The 27,747-nt window shown below is 40.7% G+C and overlaps 1 protein-coding gene across 9 annotated transcripts in view; it reads left to right on the top strand.

Annotated features, from left to right (window-relative positions):
* DMD (dystrophin) overlaps positions 1 to 27,747 on the top strand; it is a 3,762,639-nt gene that overhangs the window by 3,699,273 nt on the left and 35,619 nt on the right. For all 9 annotated transcript variants that reach the window (XM_077296691.1, XM_077296689.1, XM_077296692.1 and 6 more), the window contains 4 exons: positions 5,908 to 5,973; positions 12,337 to 12,402; positions 22,359 to 22,517; positions 23,804 to 24,047. In XM_077296691.1, coding sequence (XP_077152806.1) covers positions 5,908 to 5,973; positions 12,337 to 12,402; positions 22,359 to 22,517; positions 23,804 to 24,047 — 535 coding nt within the window. The remainder of the gene's footprint in view (positions 1 to 5,907; positions 5,974 to 12,336; positions 12,403 to 22,358; positions 22,518 to 23,803; positions 24,048 to 27,747) is intronic.

The following is a 27,747-nucleotide window of genomic DNA, read 5'->3' as shown; positions in this document are numbered from 1 at the left end:
GATCAAAAAGACGGATATAAATAACCATGGTACCGCTGAAAACGTCATCTTGTCCCGCAAAAAACGTGCTGCCATACACCATCATCAGCGAAAAAATAAAAAAGTTATAGTCCTCAGAATAAAGCGATGCCAAAATAATTATTTCTTCTATAAAATAGCTTTTATCGTATAAAAGCGCCAAAACATAAAAAAATGATATGAGGTATCGCTGTAATCGTACTGACCTGAAGAATAAAACTGCCTTATCAATTTTACCAAACGCGGAACGGTATAAACGCCTCCCCCAAAAGAAATTAATGAATAGCTGGTTTTTGGTCATTCTGCCTCACAAAAATCGGAATAAAAAGCGATCAAAAAATCTCCCGTGCCCGAACATGTTACCAATAAAAACGTCAACTCGTCCCGCAAAAAACAAGACCTCACATGACTCTGTGGACTCAAATATGGAAAAATTATAGCTCTCAAAATGTGGTAACGCAAAAAATATTTTTTGCAATAAAAAGCGTCTTTCAGTGTGTGACGGCTGCCAATCATAAAAATCCGCTGAAAAAACCCGCTATAAAAGTAAATCAAACCCCCCTTCATCACCCGCTTAGTTAGTGAAAAATTAAAAAAATTTAAAAAATGTATTTATTTCCATTTTCCCATGAGGGTTAGGGCTAGGGTTAGGGCTAGGGTTAGGGCTAGGGTTAGGGCTAGGGTTAGGGCTAGGGCTAGGGCTAGGGTTAGGGCTATGGTTAGGGTTGGGGCTAGGGTTAAGGCTACATTTAGGGTTGGGGCTAAAGTTAGGGTTAGGGTTGGGGCTAAAGTTAGGGTTAGGGTTTGGATTACATTTACGGTTGGGAATAGAGTTGGGATTAGGGTTAGGGGTGTGTCTGGGTTAGAGGTGTGGTTAGGGTTACCATTGGGATTAGGGTTTCAGTTATAATTGGGGAGTTTCCACTGTTTAGGCACATCAGGGGCTCTCCAAACGCGACATGGCGTCCGATTTCAATTCCAGCCAATTCTGCGTTGAAAAAGTAAAACAGTGCTCCTTCCCTTCCAAGCTCTCCCGTGCGCCCAAACAGGGGTTTACCCCAACATATGGGGTATCGGCGTACTCGGAACACATTGGAGAACAACTTTTGGGGTCCAATTTCTCCTGTTACCCTTGGGAAAATACAAAACTAAGGGCTAAAAAATAATTTTTGTGGAAAAAAAAAATATTTTTTATTTGCATGGCTCTGCGTTATAAACTGTAGTGAAACACTTGGGGGTTCAAAGTTCTCACAACACATCTAGATGAGTTCCTTAGGGGGTCTACTTTCCAAAATGGTGTCACTTGTGGGGGGTTTCTACTGTTTAGGTGCAAGCGCAATGTGACGCCTGCAGACCATTCCATCTAATTCTGCATTCCAAATGGCGCTCCTTTCCTTCCGAGCCCTCCCATGCGCCCAAACGGTGGTTCCCCCCCACATATGGGGTATCGGCATACTCAGGACAAATTGTACAACATCTTTTGGGTTCTATTTTCTCCTGTTACTCTTGGTAAAATAAAACAAATTGGAGCTGAAGTAAATTTTGTGTGAAAAAAAGTTAAATGTTCATTTTTATTTAAACATTCCAAAAATTCCTGTGAAACACCTGAAGGGTTAATAAACTTTTTGAATGTGGTTTTGAGCACCTTGAGGGGTGCAGTTTTTAGAATGGTGTCACACTTGGGTATTTTCCATCATATAGACCCCTCAAAATGACTTCAAATGAGATGTGGTCCCTAAAAAGAAATGGTGTTGTGAAAATGAGAAATTGCTGGTCAACTTTTAACCCTTATAACTCCCTAACAAAAAAAAATGTTGGTTCCAAAATGGTGCTGATGTAAAGTAGACATGTGGGAAATGTTACTTATTAAGTATATTGTGTGACATATCTCTGTGATTTAATTGCATAAAAATTCAAAGTTGGAAAATTGCAAAATTTTCAAAATTTCTATTTTTTTCACAAATAAACGCAGGTTCAAAGAAATTTTACCACTATCATGAAGTACAATATGTCATGAGAAAACAACGTCAGAATCACTAGGATCCGTTGAAGCGTTCCAGAGTTATAACCTCATAAAGGGACAGTGGTCAGAATTGTAAAAATTGGCCCGGTCATTAACGTGCAAACCACCCTTGGGGGTGAAGGGGTTAAGAAGCTTGCTTCTCTTAGTGAGTTTGCCATATATTTTAGCTACCATACACTAGTCAGGGACTGTCTTATATTTGTCTACAAATGTATGAATTTGTTGGCTGTGATCGTCTATGACTCGTGCTGCTAAGCTTCATGCACTTTCAAAAAGTTCTCGGAGCTGACTGGGACAAGTTCTGCAAAAATTTGTAACATTTCAAACCCTTTTACACCAGAATTCTTGCAAAGACTGTCTGCTAAGTCAGCAACTTAGAGTCAAAGATGCGCAAGGATAGATTTATAATGTCCAAATCTGACGTACCCCTACTGAGTAATGACTGAAAGGGGCAAATCAATGTGCATTTAATTACTTTGTGGACAGCTGCTTCTTTGATTAGGGTCAAAAATCCTAATGTAACCTTAAACATTAGATGAACATCAGCCGGGATCTGATATTATGCGGAGGGTGTCATGACTTGGGAATGCATGTTGATTTCATATTGCTTAAAGGGTAGCTGTCCGGTGATTCATGTTGCCCAATCATGCCTGGCTGCATGATTGCAAATAGGTATATTATTCCATGAAATGCTCTTGATGGTTTGCCTTCTGTGAAAATATTTCAGAGAAAATCTACTTTGAATATCTAGTTGGGGACCTTAGCCGGAGACCACACTAGTCCTGGCCGCCCCTGGCCGGCATTTCCGATCGCTGCTGGAGGTAATTGGCATGTCTTTCCCTATGTAGGCGCAAGGGAAAGATCTGTCAATCACCTGCAGCGACACTGGGAAAAGCTGGGCAGGGGTGATGCTGGACTAGTCTGGTCTCGGACTAAAGGTACCGTCACACTAAGCGACGCTGCAGCGATACAGACAACGATGCCGATCGCTGCAGCGTCGCTGTTTGGTCGCTGGAGAGCTGTCACACAGACAGCTCTCCAGCGACCAACGATGCCGAGGTTCCTAGGTAACCAGGGTAAACATTGGGTTGCTAAGCGCAGGGCTGCGCTTAGTAACCCGATGTTTACCCTGGTTACAAGCGTAAAATGTAAAAAAACAAACAGTATATACTCACCTTCGCGTCCCCCGGCGTCCGCTTCCTGCACTGACTGAGTGCCGGCCCTAACAGCAGAGCGGTGACGTCACCGCTGTGCTGTGCTTTCACTTTCACTTTCCGGCCGGCAGTCAGTCAGTGCAGGAAAGAAGCGGATGGCGGGGGACGTGAAGGTGAGTATGTACTGTTTGTTTTTTTACATTTTACACTGGTAACCAGGGTAAACATCGGGTTACTAAGCGCGGCCCTGCACTTAGTAACCCGATATTTACCCTGGTTACCATTGTATAACATCGCTGGTATCGTTGCTTTTGCTGTCAAACACAACGATACACAGCGATCTGACGACCAAATAAAGTTCTGAACTTTAATCAACGACCAGCGATATCACAGCAGGATCCTGATCGCTGCTGCGTGTCAAACTCAACGATATCGCTAGCCAGGACGCTGCAACGTCACGGATCGCTAGCGATATCGTTTAGTGTGATGGTACCTTAAGGTTGCCAAAAGGATGTTCAAAGTCTAGATTCTCTCAAATGTTCTCAGTAGATAAAACACTGCCAATTTGTCTTCCCCTTCCCCTGTTAACACCTTAATGACCGAGCCAATTTTGTACTTAATGACGAAGCCAATTTTTACATTTCTGACTACTGTCACTTTGAGGTTATAGCCCTGGAATCTGGAACACTAAAACAGATCCCACTGATTCTGAGACTGTTTTTTCGTGACATATTGCATTTCATATTAGTGGTAAAATTTCTTCGATATGACTTGCGTTTATTTATGAAGAAAATGGAAATTTGGCAAAAATTTTGAAATTTTCAAACTTTTTATTTTTGTGCCTTTAAATCCGAGAGTCATTTCGCACATAATAGTTAATAAATAACATTTCCCACACGCCTACATCAGCACAATTTTGGAAACATATATTTTTTTTTTGTTTGGACGTTATAAGGGTTAAAATTTGACCAGCAATTTCAAATTTTTCCAACAAAATTTACAAAACATTTTTTTTTTTTTGGACCACCTCAAATTTGAAGTGAGCTTGGGGGGGTTAATATAACAGAAAATACCCAAAAGTGACACCATTCTAAAAACTGCACCTCTCAAGGTGTGCAAAACCACATTCAAGAAGTTTATTAACCTTTCAGGTGCTTCATGAGAAAAAAAACAATGTGAAAGGAAAAAATGAACATTTTTACTTTTTTCTCCAAAAATAAACTTAGAAACGAAACTTTTTTATTTTTACAAGGTATCAGGAGAAATTGTACAACAAATTTTGGGGTCCATTTTCTCCAGAGTATGCCGATACTTTGTATGTGTAGGGAAAGCCACTGTTTGGGTGCATGGCAGGGCTCGGAAGTGAGGGAGCACCGTTTGACTTTTTGAACACAAAATTGGCTGGAATCCATGGCAGGTGCCTTGTTGTATTTGGAGACCCTCTGATGTACCTAAACAGTGGTAAACCTCCCAAATATAGCTCCAACCCTAACACAGCCCCAACCCTAACCATAATCCCAACCCTAACCCCAACACCACAAGCTTAGCCCCAACACCACAAGTCTAGCCCCAACCCTAACCCTAATGGAAAAGTGGAAAAAATACATTTTTTTTACTTTACTATTTTTACCTAACTACGGGTGTGATAAAGGGGGGTTTGATTTACTATTTTGTTATTTTGATCACTATGGTAGGGTCTCACAGTGATCAAAATGAACCAATAGGAAAAATCTCCTATTGTTGCTGGGCTCGCCATTTTCTTTCCCGGAAGAAGATGTCGAGGGCTGGGAAAGGACCGGGGATGCAGGAGGTACTGGGGGGCTTGGGAGAACCCATTTCTTCTCTTCTGATGTGCTAGATGGGAAACCGGACTTTTTTTTTTGCAGTCACTGTTATTCGGTGAATAATGGTGATCATAACACTGGGGGTGGTAAAAACTGCCCCAAATCATGTTTTCCGATGCTGGGAGGTGTTATAACCTGATTTCCCCTTAAAAAGTGACGCTGAAGAATAAGTACCCTTAACTGCTGCCGTTAAAAGGCGTATCTGTTGTCGTTAAGGGGTTAAGAAAGCTTTCATGCTTGGGCAACCTGAGTGTGTATTGGGTAGTTGGAAGGTATGAATGCCAGCTTATCAAGTAGTTGCCCTATGAATATACTAGATGAATGGCCACCTTATCTAAATTTACTACCTTTTAATTCAAGACCATAAATGGTAAAAGATAGACACTCATAAGGCAATACTAATAGATACACATGGATTGCAAAGACAAAGATGACATAACCAAAACCAAAGTTTTAAGAACATGCAGTGACTAAAAAATATCCAAAGAGATTTTGTAAAATAAATTATTTTTCTAAAGTGTAGATTGTACATATGAGCATATTCTTAGTGAAGTTTGTGAAGATGTCTGCTGGATAATGGTAGTGTACCTATTTTCAGTGGTATGGACACGTGTGTGAAAGATTGGAAATTACTGTTAGGTCAAGTTGTGCAGTTGTTTGTATATTTTTTTTTATGGATAGTTATATATAAATATTGATCTGATTAAAAGATGTGTACTCAATAAAAGGCCTTCTGACACTGATAACGGATGACATCAGGCTCTGTCTTATTTGAGTTTACTAGGAGCAAGTAGTCCATGACACAATGAACCTCGAGCACCGTTCTTAATGTGAAGATTGAATTGTGTTTACATTCTTGTTTCCACAGCCCTGCTTCATCTCCCCAGCTATCACACGATGACACTCACTCACGAATTGAACATTATGCTAGCAGGTATGACTTTATGGCACAAGAATCCAAAACAAACCAGAGAGCCTTGTACCTTTTAGCTCATTCCATTAGGAGAGTCTTCTGAGGCTTTAGAACCACTTCCATAACCTGCAATGATTCACTGATTTTTTCCTATGTGTCAGTCTGCCATTGAACCTCTATCTATCTAGCATTTCATGCCTGTTACCCATCAGGGCCTGAGAAATGAAGCGGTAAAATGTATGCACCTTAATTCCATGCCTTTTCTTTCAGTAGTGTATCTTTTAGTTTTCCCCTATGTAAATACATTCAAGTAGGAATAAGTGGGTGTGCTTGTGGCTATGAGTGAATGATTATACTAATACAAATGTGTATGTTCTTCTCAAAACTGTTTTTGTATCTGTTGACCCAGCAGATCTCCATATCTCCCAGTGACAAATAGCACATTTCAAGAGAATTCTGATTCAGTGTACCAGGAAAATAGTTTCTTTCAAGTTGCTGCTGTGTTGACCCTTGGATACAAGGAATGCAGGCTTAGTTGGTCCCTTCCCCTTTCGATACTCAGTGGTAAAACTTTTTGCAGGTTTTCCCTTTCCAAAAGAACGCTTTGTTGGTGAAAATGGGGTGAGCTATTTATGAGGAGGATGCAAAAAGCCCATCATATTCCAAAGGCATTTGGATGGAGAATCTAATGTAGAATTCAGAAACCAAAAAATGAGTTCAGTGATTAATTCAAGCTCCGCAACAAAATACAATTGGTGTAGACTTTGCCGCGGCTGCTATGATCCCTGCTGTCTTTGTTTTCTACCATTTAGCCATGTGGTACCAAGTAGATGTCTGACTGCTACAGCCATTCACAGGCTGTATTGTCCATGCGTCTACAAAGACAAGTAGGAGACCAAGGGTGCATTGCAATAGTAGGGTCAAGGGTGGAAAAACCAAGGAAGTATTGCAATGGAAGGGCCAAGGGTGGTGAATATAGTGGGGTTTCTTGTTGATTTTTTTTTTTATTTTTTTTAGATTCTGCCTTTTGAAAATGTATGCATATCAAATTTTGCACAAATTTTCAACAGTAAACCCAGTACACTTGATCATACCCCCAAGGGAGATCTAAAGCACTGCACATTTGTAGTATACATTTCTCTGGCTTTCCTGTTTATTCAAATGGATCCAGCAGATATCTGTGTGTGCTACAAAACCAATCCCTTTCAATCCCCACAGTTACTTGCAATTCTGAATTTGCATCCAAGACATAAGAGCAGGAATCTGATTAGTTGCTATGAGAAACTGCTCCAATTTTGCACTCTTTATATAAATCCCATCAGCCATGTTATTGGACTATGTTATAATTACTGTGCAATGGAATTTGCTGCATAAAATCACATACAGGGCAAATTACTTCTCATTGCTAATTGTAATCACATAATAACAGGGAGGTATGGATTTGTGCACTCTACCACAGGTCACTTTGTAGTTTTTCAGTTTGTTTGTAATGTAGGTTTGTATATGAAGAATTTGTAAATGTGTTTCCTTCTCTGCAAGAAAAACAGAGTCACTTTGTATGAAAATATTTGTGTCCCTTCCATTCACCTCTGCATGCATATGGGTACTAACCTTTATTTCAGTAATGACCTAATATGACCCTTTTTGAGGCTTTGTGATGCCTTTTTGCCTTGTTTTATCTTGCGAACTACTGATTTTGTGACTGTTGCATGTAAGCGCATTAGTTTTTTGTTATGTTGTGAAGAGGTTATTGTAATTCATTGTCGCTGTTGCTATGACAAGAACTGAATTTATATAACAGAATATGAAGATTTTGCTGGTTGAAAAAAGGAAATTGGCATGAACTTCACCATTCAGTAGAAACATGATGCCCAGTCATGTTGAACAAAAATGCAGTCATGATACACAGGGAGAAAGGTTTAACAGTAAAGTTTTCCATTACTGCTTCTTATCAAAGCCTCTTAATAAGGTTAAAACTAAACTGATCACAGGTTATGTGAGGCACTCAACAATTAGCATTACATAGTTTTTACTAAAACATGTTTATAATGTAGTAATGTGTTGGGTCTTCAATAAAGAAGTGCTTGTTGTAACCACTCTTCACCCCAGCTAAGGAATGAAATCCCAAACATGGAACTATCTTCTATTTGCTCATAGGTATTCTGAAAATAAGTCTGTTTTCTAAATTTAACAAGTATAGGCTAACCTAATGGAGTTGTCCTACAATTACAACAGGATAGGGAATGTGTGGCTAATCGCTGAAGGTCCTATCAATGGGACCCAACCCTATCCAAAGAACGGGTGTTCCATGTTCTCAATCTGAATAATGCAGCTATCACTTGGTTCACTCTACTTCTCTGTGCACTCTGCCGCTCTGTTTGTTCACTCTGCCACATTCTATGGGAACAGCCGAGTACAGCACTCTACCTTTATAAATCCTATAGAGAATAAATGGTGTGGCCGCATTCGTATGTGACTGCTTCTCTATAAAAGAAGGGACAAAGGATATCCTTTTCTCATCATTGATGGCCACCTAGTAGTAAGATGGGAAATGACTTATAGCTGAGGGACAACGCCTTTAAAATCCTAGGCAAGTATGTTTTGGATGAAAAGTACTCATCTATACCAATTGTATGATGGCACACGCTGTGGGAATATATTGCTTTTTTTTTTACTCATTTCTTGCTTATCGTTACACAGAAACTCAAATAACAGTTTTTTCTGTGTCGGCTGCACTGATGTGTATATTCTGAATACAATGACTTTAATTATATTATATTATTATTATGTAAGCACATTATAATATTCCTATTTCAATCTTGAATTCGCCTATAGGAGTTATTGCATATGAAATATATCCTTAATATAGTGCAAATGAGATCTTGCACGATTCTTGGTTTAGGAAGGTACATACTGTATTTCTCTTTCCCCCATGATGGCACCACGGAGAGAGGGAATCCACCCCTCAGGGACAGGAAACCTACAGATTAAAAAGGCGGTATCTCAGTCCCGCATCAGTTGGTTTCCTGTCCCTGGGGAACCTGCAGTTAATGTGCGTACCTCAGGATCATCGTGGGATTCCGGGGCCGGTCAGCTCGATTCAGGCAGTGGGGGTTTCCTGCCTCAACTGGGGCGGTTACCTGAAGCGCCACTGCCAGGGTCAGCGGGCCTTTGAGGGTGTGTGGGGAGAGGGCCGGAAATGAGCGCATCGCTGACCCCCGTCACATGATCGGTGGTCAGAGATGCGTCGGCATGACAACCTGAGGTCTCCTTGAGACCTCTATGGTTGTTGATGCTGGCTTGCTGTGAGCGCTACCCTGTGGTCGGCGCTCATAGCAAGCCTGTAATTCAGCTACATAGGAGCGATCTGATGATCGCTCCTATGTAGCTGAGCCGATCCAGTTGTGCCAGCTTCTAGCCTCCCATGGAGGCTAATGAAGCATTGCAAAAGTAAAAAAAAAATGTTTAAAAAAAATATGAAAAAAAAATGAAAGTATAAATCACCCCCCTTTCGTCCCATTCAAAATAAAACAATAAAAAAAATCAAATATACACATATTTGGTATCGCTGCTTTCAGAATTGCCCGATCTGTCAATAAAAAAAAGGACTAACCTTTAACAGCGTAGCGATAAAAAAATTTGAAATGCCCGAATTACTTTTTTTTGGTCGCAGCGACATTGCATTAAAATGCAATAACAGGTGATCAAAAGAACGTATCTGCACCAAAATGGTATCACTAAAAATGTCAGCTCGGCACGCAAAAAATAAGTCCTCACCCGACCCAGATCACAAAAAATGGAGACGCTACTGGTATCGTAATATGGCACAATTTTTTTAAATTTATTTTTTTAAGCAAAGTTTGTAATTTTTTTTCACCACTTAGATAAAAAAGAACCTAGACATGTTTGGTGTCTATGAACTCATAATGACCTGGAGAATGAAAATGGCAGGTCAGTTTTAGCATTTAGTGAACCTAGCAAAATAGTCAAACAAAAATCAAGCGTGGGATTGCACTTTTTTTTGCAATTTCACCGCACTTGGAATTTTTCTCCCGTTTTCTAGTACACGACATGGTAAAACTAATTTTGTCATTCAAAAGTAAAATTTGTCCCGCAAAAAATAAGCCTTCACATGGCCATATTCACGGAAAAATAAAAAAATTATGGCTCTGGGAAGGAGGGGAGCGAAAAACTTAACACTGAAAAATGGAAAATCCCAAGGTCATGAAGGGGTTAATTAGGCAAGAAGGCTTTATACTATAAATGAAGAAAGTCCAGATTTTACCTATAAAAATATTGCCAAGAGTAAGTTTAATTGCAAAGGGATATGATTGCAACAGATGAAAGTGCAATATTAGACTTTACAAGACGTTGCCTGTAGTGTAATATTAATAGTAACCTACCCCTGGCCTGTAACCTATTCAGGAAGTTCTAGTTATTTATTCTTCAACCAGTACCTGGTGTTGATTAGTTACATACATAGATGGACTGTATTGCCTGTTGTAATTTCCATGAACCTGAAAAGCAGTGTGAACTTTGAAAATATGTCAAATGCAATATGGAGCACCATACTAGACCATGTTCCAAATTATTATGCAAATTATATTTTTCTCGGATTTTCCTAAATGGTCGGTGCAAATGACAGTCTAATAAGTCATCACCCGATAGAGTATACATCGAATTTTATTGAAGAAACCTCCCAATGATAACAGTATAGTCTCCAAAATGAATAAAAACTCAAAATGCACTGTTCCAAATTATTAAGCCCAGTAGAATTTCTAAACATTTGATATGTTTTAAAGAACTGAAAATGCTCATTTGTGGAATTTGCAGCATTAGGAGGTCACATTCACTGAACCAAAAAGCTATTTAACTCCAAAACATCCTAACAGGCCAAGTTACATGTTAAGATAGGAAGCCTTTTTTGATATCACCTTCTTAATTCTTGCATCCATTGAACGTGAGTTTTTGGAGAGGTTCTGCTTGTATTTCTTTGCATGAAGTCAGAATAGCTTCCCAGAGCTGCTGTTTTGATGTGAACTGCCTCCCACCCTCATAGATCTTTTGCTTGATGATACTCCAAAGGTTCTCTATAGGGTTGAGGTCAGGAGAAGATGGTGGCCACACCATGAGTTAATCTCCTTTTATGCCCATAGCAGCCAGTGACTCAGAGGTATTCTTTGCAGCATGAGACGGTCCATTGTCATACATGAAGATGATTTTCCTCCTGAAGTCAAGTTTCTGCTTTTTATACCATGGAAGAAAATTGTCAGTAAGAAACTCTGTATACTTTGCAGAGGTCATGATCACACCTTCAGGAACCTTAAAGTGCCCTACCAGCTGTTTCCCCATGATTCTGGCCCAAAACATGACTCCTCCACCTCCTTGCTGATGTCGCAGCCTTGTTGGGACATGGTGGCCATCCACCAACCATCCACTACTCCATCCATCTGGACCATCCAGGGTTGCTCGACACTCCTCAGTAAACAAAACTGTTTGAAAATTAGTCTTCATGTATGTCTGGACCCACTGCAACCGTTTCTGCTTGTGAACACTGTTTAGGGGTGGCCGAATAGTAGGTTTATGAACTAAAGCAAGCCTTTGAAGGATCCTACACCTTGAGGTTCGAGGAACTCCAGAGGCACCAGCAGCTTCAAATATCTGTTTGCTGGTTTGTAATGGCTTTTTAGCAGCTGCTCTCTTAATCCGATGAACTTGCCTTGCAGAAACCTTCCTCATTATGCCTTTATTAGCACGAACACGTCTGTGCTCAGATTCAGCCACAAATCTCTTAACAGTACGATGATCACACTTAAGTTTTCGGGAAATATCTAATGTTTTCATCCCTTGACCAAGGCATTGTACTATTTGATGCTTTTCGGCACCAGAGAGATCCTTTTTCTTTCCCATGTTACTTGAAAACACTGGCCTGCTTAATAATGTGGAACATCATTTTTATGTAGTTTTCCTTTAATTAGAATTACCTGGAAAACTAATTATCACATGTGTTTTAAGATTGTGTTTTAAGATTGATTTCAGTGATCCATAGAGCCCTGAGACGCAATACCATCCATGAGTTTATTTGGAAAAACAAAACCATTAAATCTTTATGACACTTAAATCCAATTTGCATAATAATTTGGAACACTGTGTATTGCTTATTGGGGTCAAAGTAGTCAGATGCTTATTGTTACTATAACAACATAGGACATGTGTAGATCAAGGTCGCAGTCAAAAAATGGAAACTCAAGTATTGAGATGAGACATAATCTGTTTTAGTTTTCATAACATGATCACACATTGTCATTTTGCTAACAATTGATGTTGACTCACCAGCTGCACAGTTACCTTTATTAACCATTTTCTTTTTTTATGTTTCCATAGGCTAGCTGAAATGGAAAACAGCAATGGATCCTACCTAAATGATAGCATTTCACCCAATGAAAGCATGTATGTATATTTGCATAGTGAAAACACAAAATAAGTGAATTTATTTGAAACAAATTGTTGTTGAAACAGAAGTACCGTATTTTTAGGATAAGATGCATTTTTTTCCCAAAATTTTGGGAGGAAAATGGGGATGTGTTTTATAATCCAAAGGTAGCTTACCGGGAGGCAGCTGCGGTGGGGCGGTGTCAATAGGAGTGGAGCGATGCTGCAGGCTTTGGGCTGGGAGAAGATGATGTCTCAGCGGTGCGAGACGGCGTGCCATAGGCTTTCAGAAGATATTGGCGGTGAGTCCGCTTCCCATTGATTTCCCTATGGTGGGCTTCAGGAAAATGGCTGCCGGAGGAGGCGCATGCGCAGATTGAAATCGCCCCATTCCTGCCGCCACCTGCCTCCTGCAGCAGCAACCATGGCTCCTATGACCTTGCTCCACCACAGCCGATCCCCAACTGTAAAATCAGACTGTAAGAAGCACCACCAGTTTATTTAAAAAAAAAATGTTTTTGCCATTTTCTTCCCCAAAATTTAGGGTGCGTCTTATGGTCTGGTGTGTCTTATAGTCCGCAAAATACGGTATTTGTAAGGATGATGTCATGGTAAGGAATGGAGGGGGCTTTAGAATTGAATTGTCTGATTTATTTATTTTTTTCTTTGTTTAGCATGAAGATCAACTACTGTTTGATAAATCTGGCAACAGCTTAAGGGAAGAGTCAGATGGCCATATAGCTCGGACGAGGATCGCAATGTAGTGATTGGACTGATCGACTGCCCTCCCGACCTGAGTGTGACCACTGCATACCTGCTGTCATGCTCTGGTCAGGAGAGCTGTCGGTTAGTCCAAGCATTGCGTTGCGATCCTCGTCCGAGTTATACGACTATCTGATTTTTCCCTAAAGGAAAGCCATAATCAAAAATTAGATATCGCTTAAATCTGTTTTGTTTTGTTACGTTTTTTTTTTGTTGTTTTTATTTTTTTTAAATGCTGAAAATGTTTATTTTTTTCATATCATGATCTTTATTAACAAACAAAATTAGTAATTTGTCAATTTTACACTGCCCTCTTGGGCTTTTTTAGGCTACTTTTTTCCACAGCTGTGTTTTTTATGCAAATAAGCTACATTTTACTGTACTGGCAAAAGCTGAGATTTATCAAATGTGATTTTCACACTTTCCTGACTGAATTTGAGAACTTCGCAGCAGGTCAGTTCTTTAAACGTTTTTGCATAGTTTTTTCACTCATATAAAGCAATGAGTGCATTAAAGCTGCAAAAAAATGCAGCAAACTAGTTTTGTTAAAAACTTGGTGAAAAAAACGTAATCTTAACAAAAAAGATGGCTAAAAAACGCTGCAAAACTTAGATAAACCTTTTGTACTGCCAAGACAGCAGATTTTGGCTGCATAAAAAAACCCGCTGCATGTGAACATAGCTTTAGACTTAGGGTACCGTCTCACATAACGATTTACCAACGATCACGACCAGCGATACGACCTGGCCGTGATCGTTGGTAAGTGGTTGTGTGGTCGCTGGGGAGCTGTCACACAGACCGCTCTCCAGCGACCAACGATGCCGAGGTTCGCTGGTAACCAGGGTAAACATCGGGTTACTAAGCGCAGGGCCGCGCTTAGTAACCCGATGTTTACCGTGGTTACCAGCGTAAAAGTAAAAAAAAAAAAACAGTACATACTCACCATCTGATGTCCGTCAGGTCCCTTGCCGTCCGCTTGCTGCTCTGACTGAGATCCGGCCGTACAGTGAGAGCAGAGCACAGCGGTGATGTCACCGCTGTGATCTGCTTTCACTTTCCGGCCGGCAGACAGTCAGAGCGGGAAGCAGACGGCAAGGGACCTGACGGACATCAGATGGTGAGTATGTACTGTTTTTTTTTTTTTTACTTTTACGCTGGTAACCACGGTAAACATCGGGTTACTAAGCGTGGCCCTGCGCTTAGTAACCCGATGTTTACCCTGGTTACAAGCGAACGCATCGCTGGATCGCTGTCACACACAACGATCCAGCGATGACAGCGGGAGATCCAGCGACGAAAGAAAGTTTCAAACGATCTGCTACGACGTACGATTCTCAGCAGGGTCCCTGATCGCTGCTGCGTGTCAGACGCTGCGAGATCGTAACTATATCGCTAGAACGTCACGAATCGTGCCGTCGTAGCGATAAAAATGCCACTGTGTGACGGTACCCTTATACTGCCTGTCCTTTCAGGGAAAGCTGTCAGCAAGGTTCCATTTTATCAGAGGCAGGATAATAATGACTGATAACACCTGTTCACATCTAACATCACAATAGATGATGTCACGGATCCCCCCGACTCCCCCTCCCTTTTCTTGACTTTTGCACACTATTAGATACGTCAATACAAAAGAGAGGGTCAGAGTCTGTACATGGTGGCTAATGTACATGTATTGTTTCCTGAAACACCATGAAGTTAGAGTCTAAAAAAGGGCAAATGTGAAAACTGCAAGATTTCTATTTTTGATAAAGAATGTGGTATGATAACAAAGAAACTTGGCCAAAGATTTTAAAATATGTTTAACTAATATATAGAATCTAATATAAACAATGGGTAATTTCCTGTTGATGGCTTCCCTTTAACCCCTTTACCCCCAAGGGTGGTTTGCACGTTAATGACCGGGCCAATTTTCACAATTCTGACCGCTGTCCCTTTGAGGTTATAACTCTGGAATGCTTCAACGGATCCCGGTGATTCTGACAATGTTTTCTCGTGACATATTGTACTTCATGATAGTGGTAAAATTTCTTTGATATTACCTGCGTTTATTTGTTAAAAAAAATGGAAATTTGGTGAAAATTTTGAAAATTTCGCAATTTTCCAACTTTGAATTTTTATGCAATTAAATCACAGAGATATGTCACACAAAATACTTAATAAGTAACATTTCCCACATGTCTACTTTACATCAGCACAATTTTGGAACCAACATTTTTTTTTTGTTAGGGAGTTATAAGGGTTAAAAGTTGACCAGCAATTTCTCATTTTTACAACACCATTTTTTTTTAGGGACCACATCTCATTTGAAGTCATTTTGAGGGGTCTATATGATAGAAAATACCCAAGTGTGACACCATTCTAAAAACTGCACCCCTCAATGTTCTCAAAACCACATTCAAGAAGTTTATTAGCCCTTCAGGTGTTTCACAGGAATTTTTGGAATGTTTAAATAAAAATGAACATTTAACTTTTTTTCACAAAAAATTTACTTCGGCTCCAATTTGTTTTATTTTACCAAGGGTAACAGGAGAAAATGGACCGTAAAACTTGTTGTACAATTTGTCCTGAGTACGCCGATACCCCATATGTGGGGGTAAACCACTGTTTTGGCACATGGCAGAGCTCGGAAGCGAAGGAGCGCCATTTGACTTTTCAATGCAAAATTGACTGGAATTGAGATGGGACGCCATGTTGCGTTTGGAGAGCCCCTGATGTGCCTAAACATTGAAACCCCCCCACAAGTGACACCATTTTGGAAAGTAGACCCCCTAAGGAACTTATTTAGATGTGTGGTGAGCACTTTGACCCATTAAGTGATTCACAGAAGTTTATAATGCAGAGACGCAAAAATAAAGAATCATATTTTTTCACAAAAATGATCTTTTCGCCCCCAATTTATTTTCCCAAGGGTAAGAGAAGAAATTGGACCCCAAAAGTTGTTGTCCAATTTGTCCTGAGTACGCTGATACCCCATATGTGGGGGTAAACCACTGTTTGGGCGCATGGGAGAGCTCGGAAGGGAAGGAGTGCCGTTTGACTTGCAATGCATAATTGACAGGAATTGAGATGGGACACCATGTTGCATTTGGAGAGCCACTGATGTGCCTAAACATTGAAACCCCCCACAAGTGACACCATTTTGGAAAGGAGACCCCCTAAGGAACTCATCTAGATTCCACAAAAATTATTTTTTAGCCCCCAGTTTTGTATTTTTCCAAGGGTAACAGTTGAAATTGGACCCCAATAGTTGTTGTCCAATTTGTCCTGAGTACGCTGATACCCCATATGTGGGGGGGGACCACCGTTTGAGCGCATGGCAGAGCTCGGAAGGGAAGGAGCGTCATTTGCAATGCAGACTTAGATGGATTGGTCTCCAGGCGTCACATTGCGTTTGCAGAGCCCCTAATGTACCTAAACAGTAGAAACCCCCCACAAGTGACCCCATATTGGAAACTAGACCTCCCAAGGATCTTATCTAGATGTGTTGAGAGCTTTGAACCCCCAAGTGTTTCACTACAGTTTATAACGCAGAGCCGTGAAAATAAAACCTCTTTTTTTTTTTCCACAAAAATTATTTTTTAGCCCCCAGTTTTGTATTTTCCCAAGGGTAACAGGAGAAATTGGACCCCAAAAGTTGTTGTCCAATGTGTCCTGAGTACGTTGATACCCCATATGTTGGGGTAAACCCCTGTTTGGGCGCACGGGAGAGCTCGGAATGGAAGGAGCACTTTTACTTTTTCAACGCAGAATTGGCTGGAATTGAGATCGGATGCCATGTCGCGTTTGGAGAGCCCCTGATATGCCTAAACAGTGGAAACCCCCCAATTATAACTGAAACCCTAATCCAAACACATCCATAACCCTAATCCCAACGGTAACCCTAACCACACCCCTAACCCTGACACACCCCTAACCCTAATCCCAACCCTATTCCCAACCGTAAATGTAATCCAAACCCTAACTTTAGCCCCAACCCTAACCCTAACTTTAGCCCCAACCCTAACTGTAGCCTTAACCCTAGCCCCAACCCTAACCCTTGCCCTAACCCTAATGGGAAAATAGAAATAAATAAATTTTTTAAATTTTTCGCTAACTAAGGGGGTGATGAAGGGGGGCTTGATTTACTTTTATAGCGGGTTTTTTAGCGGATTTTTATGATTGGCAGCCATCACACACTGAAAGACGCTTTTTATTGCAAATAATATTTTTTGCGTTACCACATTTTGAAAGCTATAATATTTCCATATTTTTATATCATGTGAGGTCTTGTTTTTTGCGGGACGAGTTGACGTTTTTATTGGTAACATTTTCGGGCACATGACATTTTTTGATCGCTTTTTATTCCGATTTTTGTGAGGCAGAATGACCAAAAACCAGCTATTCATGAATTTCTTTTGGGGGAGGCGTTTATACCGTTCCGCGTTTGGTAAAGTTGATACAGCAGTTTTATTCTTCGGGTCAGTACGATTACAGCGATACCTCATGTATATCATTTTTTAATGTTTTGGCGCTTTTATACGATAAAAACTATTTTATAGAAAAAATAATTATTTTTGCATCGCTTTATTCTGAGGACTATAACTTTTTTCTTTTTTCTTTGATGATGCTGTATGGCGGCTCGTTTTTTGCGGGACAAGATGTCGTTTTCAGCGGTACCATGGTTATTTATATCCGTCTTTTTGATCTCGTGTTATTCCACTTTTTGTTTGGCGGTATGATAATAAAGCGTTGTTCTTTGCCTCGTTTTTTTTTTTGCAGTGTTCACTGAAGGGGTTAACTAGTGGGACAGTTTTATAGCTCGGGTCGTTACGGACGCGGCGATACTAAACATGTGTACTTTTATTGTTTTGTTTTTTTATTTAGATAAAGAAATGTATTTATAGGAACAATATTTTTATTTTTTTTGAATTTTTTGGGGGATTTTTTTTTAATTTTTTTTACACATGTGAATATATATTTTTTTTTTACACTATAACATTGCCTCGGGGGGAGGCATCATGTTATAGTGTAAGATCGCCGATCTGACACTTTGCTGTGCACTGTGTCAGATCGGCGATCTGACGTGCACAGATCCTAGAGGCTTCCCGGCGCCTGCTCTGAGCAGGTGCTGTGAAGCCACCTTCCTGCAGGACCCGGATGCCGTGGCCATCTTGGATCTGGACCTGCTGCAGGGAGGAAGGAGGAGGTAAGAGACCCTCGGAGCAACCCGATCACATCGCGTTGCTCCGGGGGTCTCAGGGAAGCACACAGGGAGCCCCCTCCCTGCGCGATGCTTCCCTATACCGCCGGAATGTTTGATCGCAATGTGCCGGGGGCGGTCCGTGACCGCTCCTGGCACTTAGTGCCGGATGTCAACTGCGATAGTCAGCTGACACCCTGCCGCGATCGGCCGCGCTCCCCCCGTGAGCGCGGCCGATCGCATATATAATAATAATTATAATAATAATTTTTATTTATATAGCGCCAACATATTCTGTAGCGCTTTACAACTTATAGAGGGGACTTGTACAGACAATAGACATTACAGCATAACAGAAATCACAGTTCAAAATAGATACCAGGAGGAATGAGGGCCCTGCTCGCAAGCTTACAAACTATGAGGAAAAGGGGAGACACGAGAGGTGGATGGTAACAATTGCTTTAGTTATTTGGACCAGCCATAGTGTAAGGCTCGGGTGTTCATGTAAAGCTGCATGAACCAGTTAACAGCCTAAGTATGTAGCAGTACAGACACAGAGGGCTATTAACTGCATAAAGTGTATGAGAACACGATGCAAGGAACCTGATTATGTGTTTTGTTTTTTTTCCATTTTTAATAGGCCACACAGGGATTGTTAGGTTAATGCGTTGAGGCGGTAGGCCAGTCTGAACAAATGCGTTTTTAGGGCACGCTTAAAACTGTGGGGATTGGGGATTAATCGTATTAACCTAGGTAGTGCATTCCAAAGAATCGGCGCAGCACGTGTAAAGTCTTGGAGACGGGAGTGGGAGGTTCTGATTATTGAGGATGCTAACCTGAGGTCATTAGCGGAGCGGAGGGCACGGGTAGGGTGGTAGACTGAGACCAGAGAGGAGATGTAGGGTGGTGCTGAGCCATGGAGTGCTTTGTGGATGAGGGTAGTAGTTTTGTACTGGATTCTGGAGTGGATGGGTAGCCAGTGTAATGACTGGCACAAGGTAGAGGCATCGGTGTAACGGTTGGTGAGGAATATGATCCTGGCAGCAGCATTCAGGACAGATTGGAGCGGGGAGAGTTTGGTAAGAGGGAGGCCGATTAGTAGAGAGTTACAATAGTCCAGACGGGAATGAATAAGAGAAACAGTAAGAGTTTTTGCAGAGTCGAAAGTAAGAAAAGGGCGAATTCTAGAAATGTATTTGAGATGCAGATAAGAAGAGCGAGCCAGTGATCGGATGTGGGGGGTGAATGAAAGCTCGGAATCAAGGATGACCCCAAGGCAGCGGGCATGTTGCTTTTGAGTAATGATTGAACCGCACACGGAGATGGCAATGTCAGGCAAAGGTAGGTTAGTAGAGGGAGAGAACACGAGAGAGCATATGACGTACTATCCCGTCGGTGGTCATACGGGCCCACCCCACCTCGACGGGATAGTACGTCAGATGTCAGAAAGGGGTTAAGGTGAATTGAAAATACTGTATACGATTATCAATAAATGTTCTCCCTCCCCGACCCCCCCAATTGTTAATCAGATGCTGCAGTTACTCTGCCCCCATTATGCTTCCATATATGAATAATGCCCTCTTTGTGCCTCCATATAAGACTACGTTCACAAGTCAGTATTTTATCTCAATATTTGTAAGCCAAAACCAGGAGTAGGTGATAAATGCAGAAGTGGTGAAGTGTTTCGATTATACTTTCCCTCTGATTGCTCCACTCCTGGTTTTGGTTTACAAATATTGATGTAAAATACTGACCAAATACTGGTAGTGTGATCGAGGCCTAATAGTAGTAATAACCTCTTCTTTGCCTCCAATAATAACCTCTTCTGGGCGTCCATGTTATAATAATGGTAACCCTTACGTGCCTCCATATAATAAGAATATCAATACATTTTAACAACCTTGGTTCTTGGAAAGAACCCGATGCATAACGACTGCCAACACCAACTAATAAACTGGTGGTGGTGATTTATAATATAATTAAAAATACCAACCTCTTGTGTGCCTCCATATAGTAATATTAACCCCTTCTGTGCCTCCATATAATAACAATAAGTCCCTTTTTGTGCTTGGTTCCATATGAAAACAATTCCCCCTCTGGGCCTCCATATAATGATAACCCCTTCTTAGCCTTTATAAAATACAAATAATCCCTTCTGTGCCTGGATACAGGAATAATGTAAAAAAAAATATTGTTAATTCCTTCTTTGTGTCTGTGTCCATGTGATACTAATGCTCCCTCTGTTCCTTCGTACGGATTGAACATGAAGAGGAAGGCCAGGCTGCAGCTGATCTGACGTCCCCTTCATGTTCAGTTCGTATGAAGGCATGGACAGTGATGCCAGCACTGATTGGGTGCCGGGCTCACCTGTCACAGCAACTGCATGAGAGCCCCGGAAACATAAATGCCGACACCGCTGGAATGGCGCCTTCACGGGAGGAAAGTATAGGCTTTTCTGTTTAATCTGGGCAAAACCTTTAGATCAAGAAGGGGTTGTGTTAGTAGTGGACAGTCCCTTTAAGATGTTTCAAAAGATGGTAATAAGGAGCTTTGCAAGATAGTCTAATATTGGCTGTAAGAGGGGTTTAAGATAAACATTAGTCTGTTTATACTCATATGTCACAAGATTTATCAATACAAAATGCATGCATTATTAAAGTGATTGGGACTTTTACATTGCTGGTATGTCCTTTGGATAAGTCATCAGCGTCTGATAGGTGGGGGTGCAACACCTGGTACTGACGATCAGCCGTTCCCAGTACTAGCAGCAGCCCATATGTGCTCAGTTGCCGAGTTGCACAGCTCCTTCTACTGTATAGTGGTACTGCATATCTGCTCCCTATTCAAATTAATAGGTGGGGGATGTGCAGATGTTGGCTGTGGCTACTGAGCGGTTGATGAAGCTGTGCTGTGCAGCTGCGCAACTGATCTTCTCCATTAGCGCTGTCATCCAGAACAAATGACCAGCAGGGATGTGAGGTATTGCACCTCCACTGATCCGATATTGATGACATATACCAAGGATAGGCAATCAATATAAATGTCCCGGGCAATCCCTTAAAGCAGATTTCTTAGACTAAATAAGGCTTGTGTACTTTGAATATTCAGTTTTCCTTGCCTTACATTAAAATAAGAATGACCACTAGCTGGACTCTTTAAAATACAAATTTCAATATTCTAGCCATTCTCACATATATTTTTAATATACACAGGAGCTTCATCAGGTCTAATAGATCTATTTAATAAAGTATGCGGTGTGTATTACAAAATCTGGTGAATAATCTTCTGAAAAGGCAAAGTTTAAAAAAGAGCACTGTCCTAGTTAATAAGACAAGTGCAAACTTGTGACCCTGAGTCTTTCAGTGGATTTCAAGGCAAGGTATACATCAAAAGAAGTAATAATGTTGGTTAAATATACATGGATGGTAAAAGCACAGCTTGTTCAAATTTCATTATAAATGCTCTTCTTTAATGTTTGCTGTTTCTTTTAAGTTTTCTTTTTAGTATTCTTGTGCCTTGGTGATTAAGATTACTTTCCTATGTCTGCCTGTTCATAGGACAGATTTGGATGGTGATAAAAGACTAATAGATATTGACATATTGCTCCATCTCACTATAGATTACTGCTAATGTAAATCCAATAATTATACCTGAGGAAGATAAATAGTTGCCTGGTATCTAAATAATGATTTGTGCTTTATTATTACACAATTAAAACCAAATAGCTCAGTTACCTTGAAGTGCTTATCCATATAGTATTCCTCCATTAGCGGAGTGCATCTTTATATGCTTACTAGGATTTAACAATATTATCCACTAATAGCCGATCATCAGTCCATCATTTCTGTAATAACCGATTCATTCATAGTGCATTTTATTAGCTCTTAAATTACCGTTTTGCTTGTAGAGAAATGAGCCTTTGAGTCCTCATGTCAGTTTCATCCCTTTTTTCCAAGGCTTAACGACAGATTGTATATGTTGTTTTCTTTAGTGTGCATTCAAGGAAGAGCACTAATTCTTATGTGTTTCTCAGAGATGATGAGCATTTGCTTATCCAGCACTACTGCCAAAGCTTGAACCAAGAGTCCCCACTAAGTCAGCCCCGAAGCCCTGCCCAAATACTTATCTCTCTGGAGAGTGAAGAGCGAGGGGAGCTTGAACGAATCCTCGCTGATTTGGAAGAAGAAAATAGGTGTGTATATTATATTATCCGGAATATCTGGATGTGAAAGTTCCCTGTTGTGTTCGAATCCAAGAGCTCTACAGACAGAATTGCATTACTATAGCTAGCCTCATCCAAAGATTTATAGAGTAACTGTAACTTTGGGATACACAAACCATACGCAAACAATTTCAGACGAGACTTTCACACAATTTTCTATGTTAAATGAAGCAGAAATCACACTGCATAATTGTACCTGCAAATCAGAAGCCTGAAATAGATGTATCAGATTTGTTTAGTGCCGACTCAAATGTGTCATGTCCTTCAACTAAGATTGCAGGGAGCAAAACAAAAATGCGCTAGCAGAACATGTCTCCAAGAGTAATCACAGGTCTCCAAATATTGTTTGATAGAGAAGAGCCTGCTGACATAAATAGATTGTCAGAGACAAAAATCATTAGGGTCTAAAGGGCCTTTGCTATCAGATGAATTCCGAGTTGTTAAGACATTTAGCCATAGGAGCATCCACACCAACCAGATAGCCTACATAGTCCTACGAACAAGTCTACAAAAGTTGGCACCATGAAACAAGTCTTCACTAATTACATACTTTGAAAGGATTCAGTAGTTTGCACGTGTTCATCTGGAAGACCAAACAGTCCCCCAACCTCAGGAATAAGGCGTTTATGGTAAGTGTGAATACACACATGGACTTCATCTTGGTTGATAGATGTGTTAACAACAAGGCCTGTGTCTGGTGACCGATGACCAGCTCTACCTAATTTTAGTGCCCCATAAAGCATTTTTATGTGAATTGATGCTCTAAGCATTCATGCGTCTATTCATTAATGAGTTGTCACCAGAATTCTGTTGTAAAAATCCTTTAAATGTCATTAGTTTTTGTGACTTATGGCATATCACACCAGTCCCCGCCAGCTCAGGTCAAAGTGGGTGGAGATGGGTGGGAATGGGTATGAAGAAAAACCGCTCAGCAAATTTATCATAATTTACACAACAAAAGTGGCATACGTTACACCAGAAATGTACACTAGCCTTTGGTACACCCTCTTAATGAATGTGTCACGTCTTACACTATTGTTTGCTTCATTAAGACTAGTGCATAAACCAGTCTTAATGAATTGAGGCCTCAGTTCAGGAATAATTCATTGAATTGACCATGAGTGAATACTCATTTTGTTGATACCTATGGTAACTGTATACTGCTGTATACAAATAGAAATATATCTGTTGCTTCAGCTGATGTGTAATTGACAACTTGTATTATTCTGTTTTCCTTTTTTTTGTCTGAAAAACAGAAATTTACAGTCTGAATATGATAGACTGAAGGAGCAGCATGATCATAAGGGATTGTCCCCACTACCTTCCCCTCCAGAAATGATGCCAGCCTCCCCACAGAGTCCACGAGATGCAGAACTGATAGCAGAAGCCAAGTTACTGCGCCAGCACAAAGGACGTCTGGAAGCCAGAATGCAGATACTGGAAGATCACAACAAGCAACTGGAGTCGCAATTACATCGGCTTAGACAGTTGCTAGAGCAGGTATGCCAATATCGGCTCCAAGGTGGCCCACAAATGAGTGTATTGCTTCATAGCATGCACCTTTAATTAATTTTTATAGGGAAATTACTGGTAGACTGATAATAGTTGACTAACAGGGTAATCTGACTCTTAAATCCTTATCAAGGTTCTAGTATGAAGGATACATTGTTGTATCCTTATGTAATACTCAAATGATACCACTAATTTCTAAAGTTAAAAATCTTCCTAGAGCTCTATAGGATCACTTTCCCCTCTGCCAACAGGTGTAGGCGGCCCCGCTAAGATCCCGGTATTCTATAGGTTGGAAACTTAATCGATTTTTGCTTAAAATTATTCATTGCGCCACCATCAGGGAGAAACTTAAGGAATTCTTTGATATCAATCCTGGTTTGGCCCCTAATAATGCGGTTTGGGATGCTATGAAGGCTTTTTAATCCATTAACGTCCAATGACGGATATATCCGGTGGTCATGTGCCTAAATTCTACTATTTTAATGGAAAAAAAGGTTTATATAAAGAGGGGGTGCATGGCCAAATTTGAGAAGCAGTGGGGAAACTGGATTAAATGACCAACTGTGGTATCTGAAGCCCTCGCTATGGATGAGCTTTTTAATATGTTTATTCTCAGTTAGCACTTATGGTATGTGCACACGTTGCAGATTTGCCTGTGGAATTTTCTGCGCAGATTCTGCATCTCTTGGCAGAAAATGAAGGTAAAAATCCGCATGGAATTTGATGCGTTTTTGATGCGGATTTTCATGCAGATTTGTATGCGTTTTTGAAAGCTAAATAAAGATCTATTGTTGAACAAAAAAAAAGAATTGTGATGTCATTTTTGTCCATCCTCTTATTTTACGTACTCCATTGAACAATAATGTTTACACACATAAAGATAGATAGATAGATAATAGATAGCTAGATAATAGCTAGATAATAAATTGATGATAGACAGATAATAGATTAATGATGGATAGATTTATGATGGATAGATTGATGATGGATAGATAATAGATAGATAATACCAAGGCCGATGTTTAGTAATGAACCTAATAAAATGGTACATAAATAAATAAAGGCAAACACACAAAATCTGCACACTATCTTTAATTTAAAAACAAAATGTTGTGGGCTCCTGCGCAATTTTCTGCACCAGAGAGGGAAAGTCGATGGCGGGGGGCCGATGTTTCTATCCTGGGAAGAGGGTAATACCCATGGAGCTTCCCAGGGTATGAATATCAGCCCGCAGCTGTATAATTATCATTTACTGGCTATTAAAATAGGGGACACCCCCAAAAACATGACATGGGGTCCCCCTATAATTAATAGCCAGAAAGGCTATGCAGACAGCTGCGGGCTGATATTCATAGCCTAGGAAGGGGCCACGGATATTGCCCCCACCCCGGCTACAAATACCAGCTCTCAGCCTCCCCAGAAATGGCGCATCTCTAAGATGCGCCTATTCTGGCACTTAGCCTCTCTATTCCCACTGCCCTGTAGCGGTGGCATTTGTAGTAATAAGGGGTTAATGTCACCTTTAATTGTAAGGTGACATTAAGCTTCGTTAGTAATGGAGAGACGTCAATAAGACACCTATCCATTACTAATCCTATAGTAGTGAAAGAGTTAAAGGGAACCTGTCACCCCCAAGATCGTATATGAGGCAGGGTGGATAAAAATCAATGTTTTTTTAAAAAAATCAAAAAAATCGGATTTTTTTTATTTAAATCGGATTTTTTTGATTTAAATCGGATTTTTTTCAATAAACTGCTTTTTGAGGAAAATATTTTACCATCCAAAGGTTCTTCCATCATGAGATAAAGCGGAGTTGTTTAACTCAGTAGAATAAAGGCTGTATATGTGTAACATTCACAATGCCATGCTCTTCCAGAGGTTTCTGTAGGATGCTGACTATCCAACAAGTTTGGGCATGTCAACTGAATGGAAAAAGAAACTAAACCAAAAGTGAAACCAAGCTAGAAGTGTGGAATTAAAGGGGCAGTATGAACAAAATGTGGAGGCTATTAATAGTTTATACAATTAAGACATGCTGCTTTTAAACACCTACCTATTGCCATATAGTAAAACAAAAAAGATTTTTACTTACTTTGGGGTCCCCCCCTCACCCTGGCGTTAGATCGTTGCCCCTAGTTTCGTCCGTGTAACTATGGGCGCACATGCGCACTGCTCTCACTTCTCATTTTAATCGTGATTTATATTAAAAAAAACCTTTTGATTTAAATCAGTGATTTAAATCATGATTAAAATCATGATTTAAATCGATCCGATTTAAATCATGATTAAAATCATGATTTAAATCGATCCGATTTAAATAGAAAAAAATCTTTTGATTTAAATCGTGATTTAAATCATGATTTAAATCGGCGTGATTTAAATCAATCCACCCTGATATGAGGTAAGCCCACCGGCATTAGGGGCTTATCTACAGCACTCTGTAATGCTGTAAATAAGCCCCCCGATGTATCCTGAAAGATGAGAAAAAAAGGTTAGATTATACTCACGTGGGGGGGCGGACCGATCCGATGGGCGTCGTGGTCCGGTCCGGGGCCTCCCATCTTCTTACGATGACATCCTCTTCTTGTCCTCACCCTGCGGCTCTGGCGCAGGCATACTCTGTCTGCCCTGTTGAGGGCAGAGCAAAGTACTGCAGTGCGCAGGCGCCGGGAAAGAACAGAGAGGCCCGATGCCTGCTCACTGTAGTACTTTGCTCTGCCTTCAACAGGGCAGACAAAGCATGCCTGCGCCGGAGCCGCAGCGTGAAGACAAGAAGAGGACGTCATCCTATGAAGACGGGAGGCGCTGGACCGGACCGCGGTGCCCATCGGACCGGACCGCGATGCCCACCGGACCGAAGCCCCTGGGTGAGTATAATCTAACCTCTTTTTCTCATCTTTCAGGATACATCGGGGCTTATCTACAGCATTACAGAATGTTGGAGATAAACCCCTGATGGCGGTGGGCTTAGCGCATCTTTGATTTTGGGGGTGACAGGTTCCCTTTAAATAAAGACACAGCAAGAAAAAAGTATTTTAATATTCTTAATTTCACCATACTTACAACCAAGTCTAATTCCCCAAAGCCATCGAGCACCTGCAGAAAATAAAAAATAATAAACCAACAGTACACTCCCTGTTCCGACGCAGGCCAAATTAATAATGAGTGTCCCACGACGATCTCCCCTATAGAACAGTGACATCAGGAGATGTGACTGCTCTATAGGCCTCCCATGATGCATTGACAGGAGATAATGGCTCCTGCAGTGCATCACTGAAGAGATTACTTGAGTTCAGGCTCACTTTATGGCAATTCTACGTGAGAATTTTCTCACACAGTGCTGCTGGTGAGAGAATTAACTCAGGTGACCTCTCTCCTGACAGCAGCTGAGGGATTACCTCCGCCTGTCAGTTCATCGCGGAGGCCCTGTAGAGCAGTGACATCACCCGATGTCACTGTTCTACATGGGAGATTGTCGTGGGACACTCGTTATTAACTGGACTACGGCAGAAAGGTAAGTATAGGTTGGTTAATTATGTTATTTTTATTACAGGAGATCGAGGGCTTCGGGGACTAGGTGATTGGTGAGTATGTACTGTATGTTGTATGTCCTGTGTGTCTGCTGTATATTCTGTATGTTTTTTGTTTATTTTTTTAATACTGAACACATGCATTGTCTGATGGTACT

Source organism: Ranitomeya variabilis, chromosome 3, assembly GCF_051348905.1.
Source record: "Ranitomeya variabilis isolate aRanVar5 chromosome 3, aRanVar5.hap1, whole genome shotgun sequence".
Taxonomy (NCBI): Eukaryota; Metazoa; Chordata; class Amphibia; order Anura; family Dendrobatidae; genus Ranitomeya; species Ranitomeya variabilis.
This window is presented reverse-complemented; position numbering and strand designations above follow the sequence as displayed.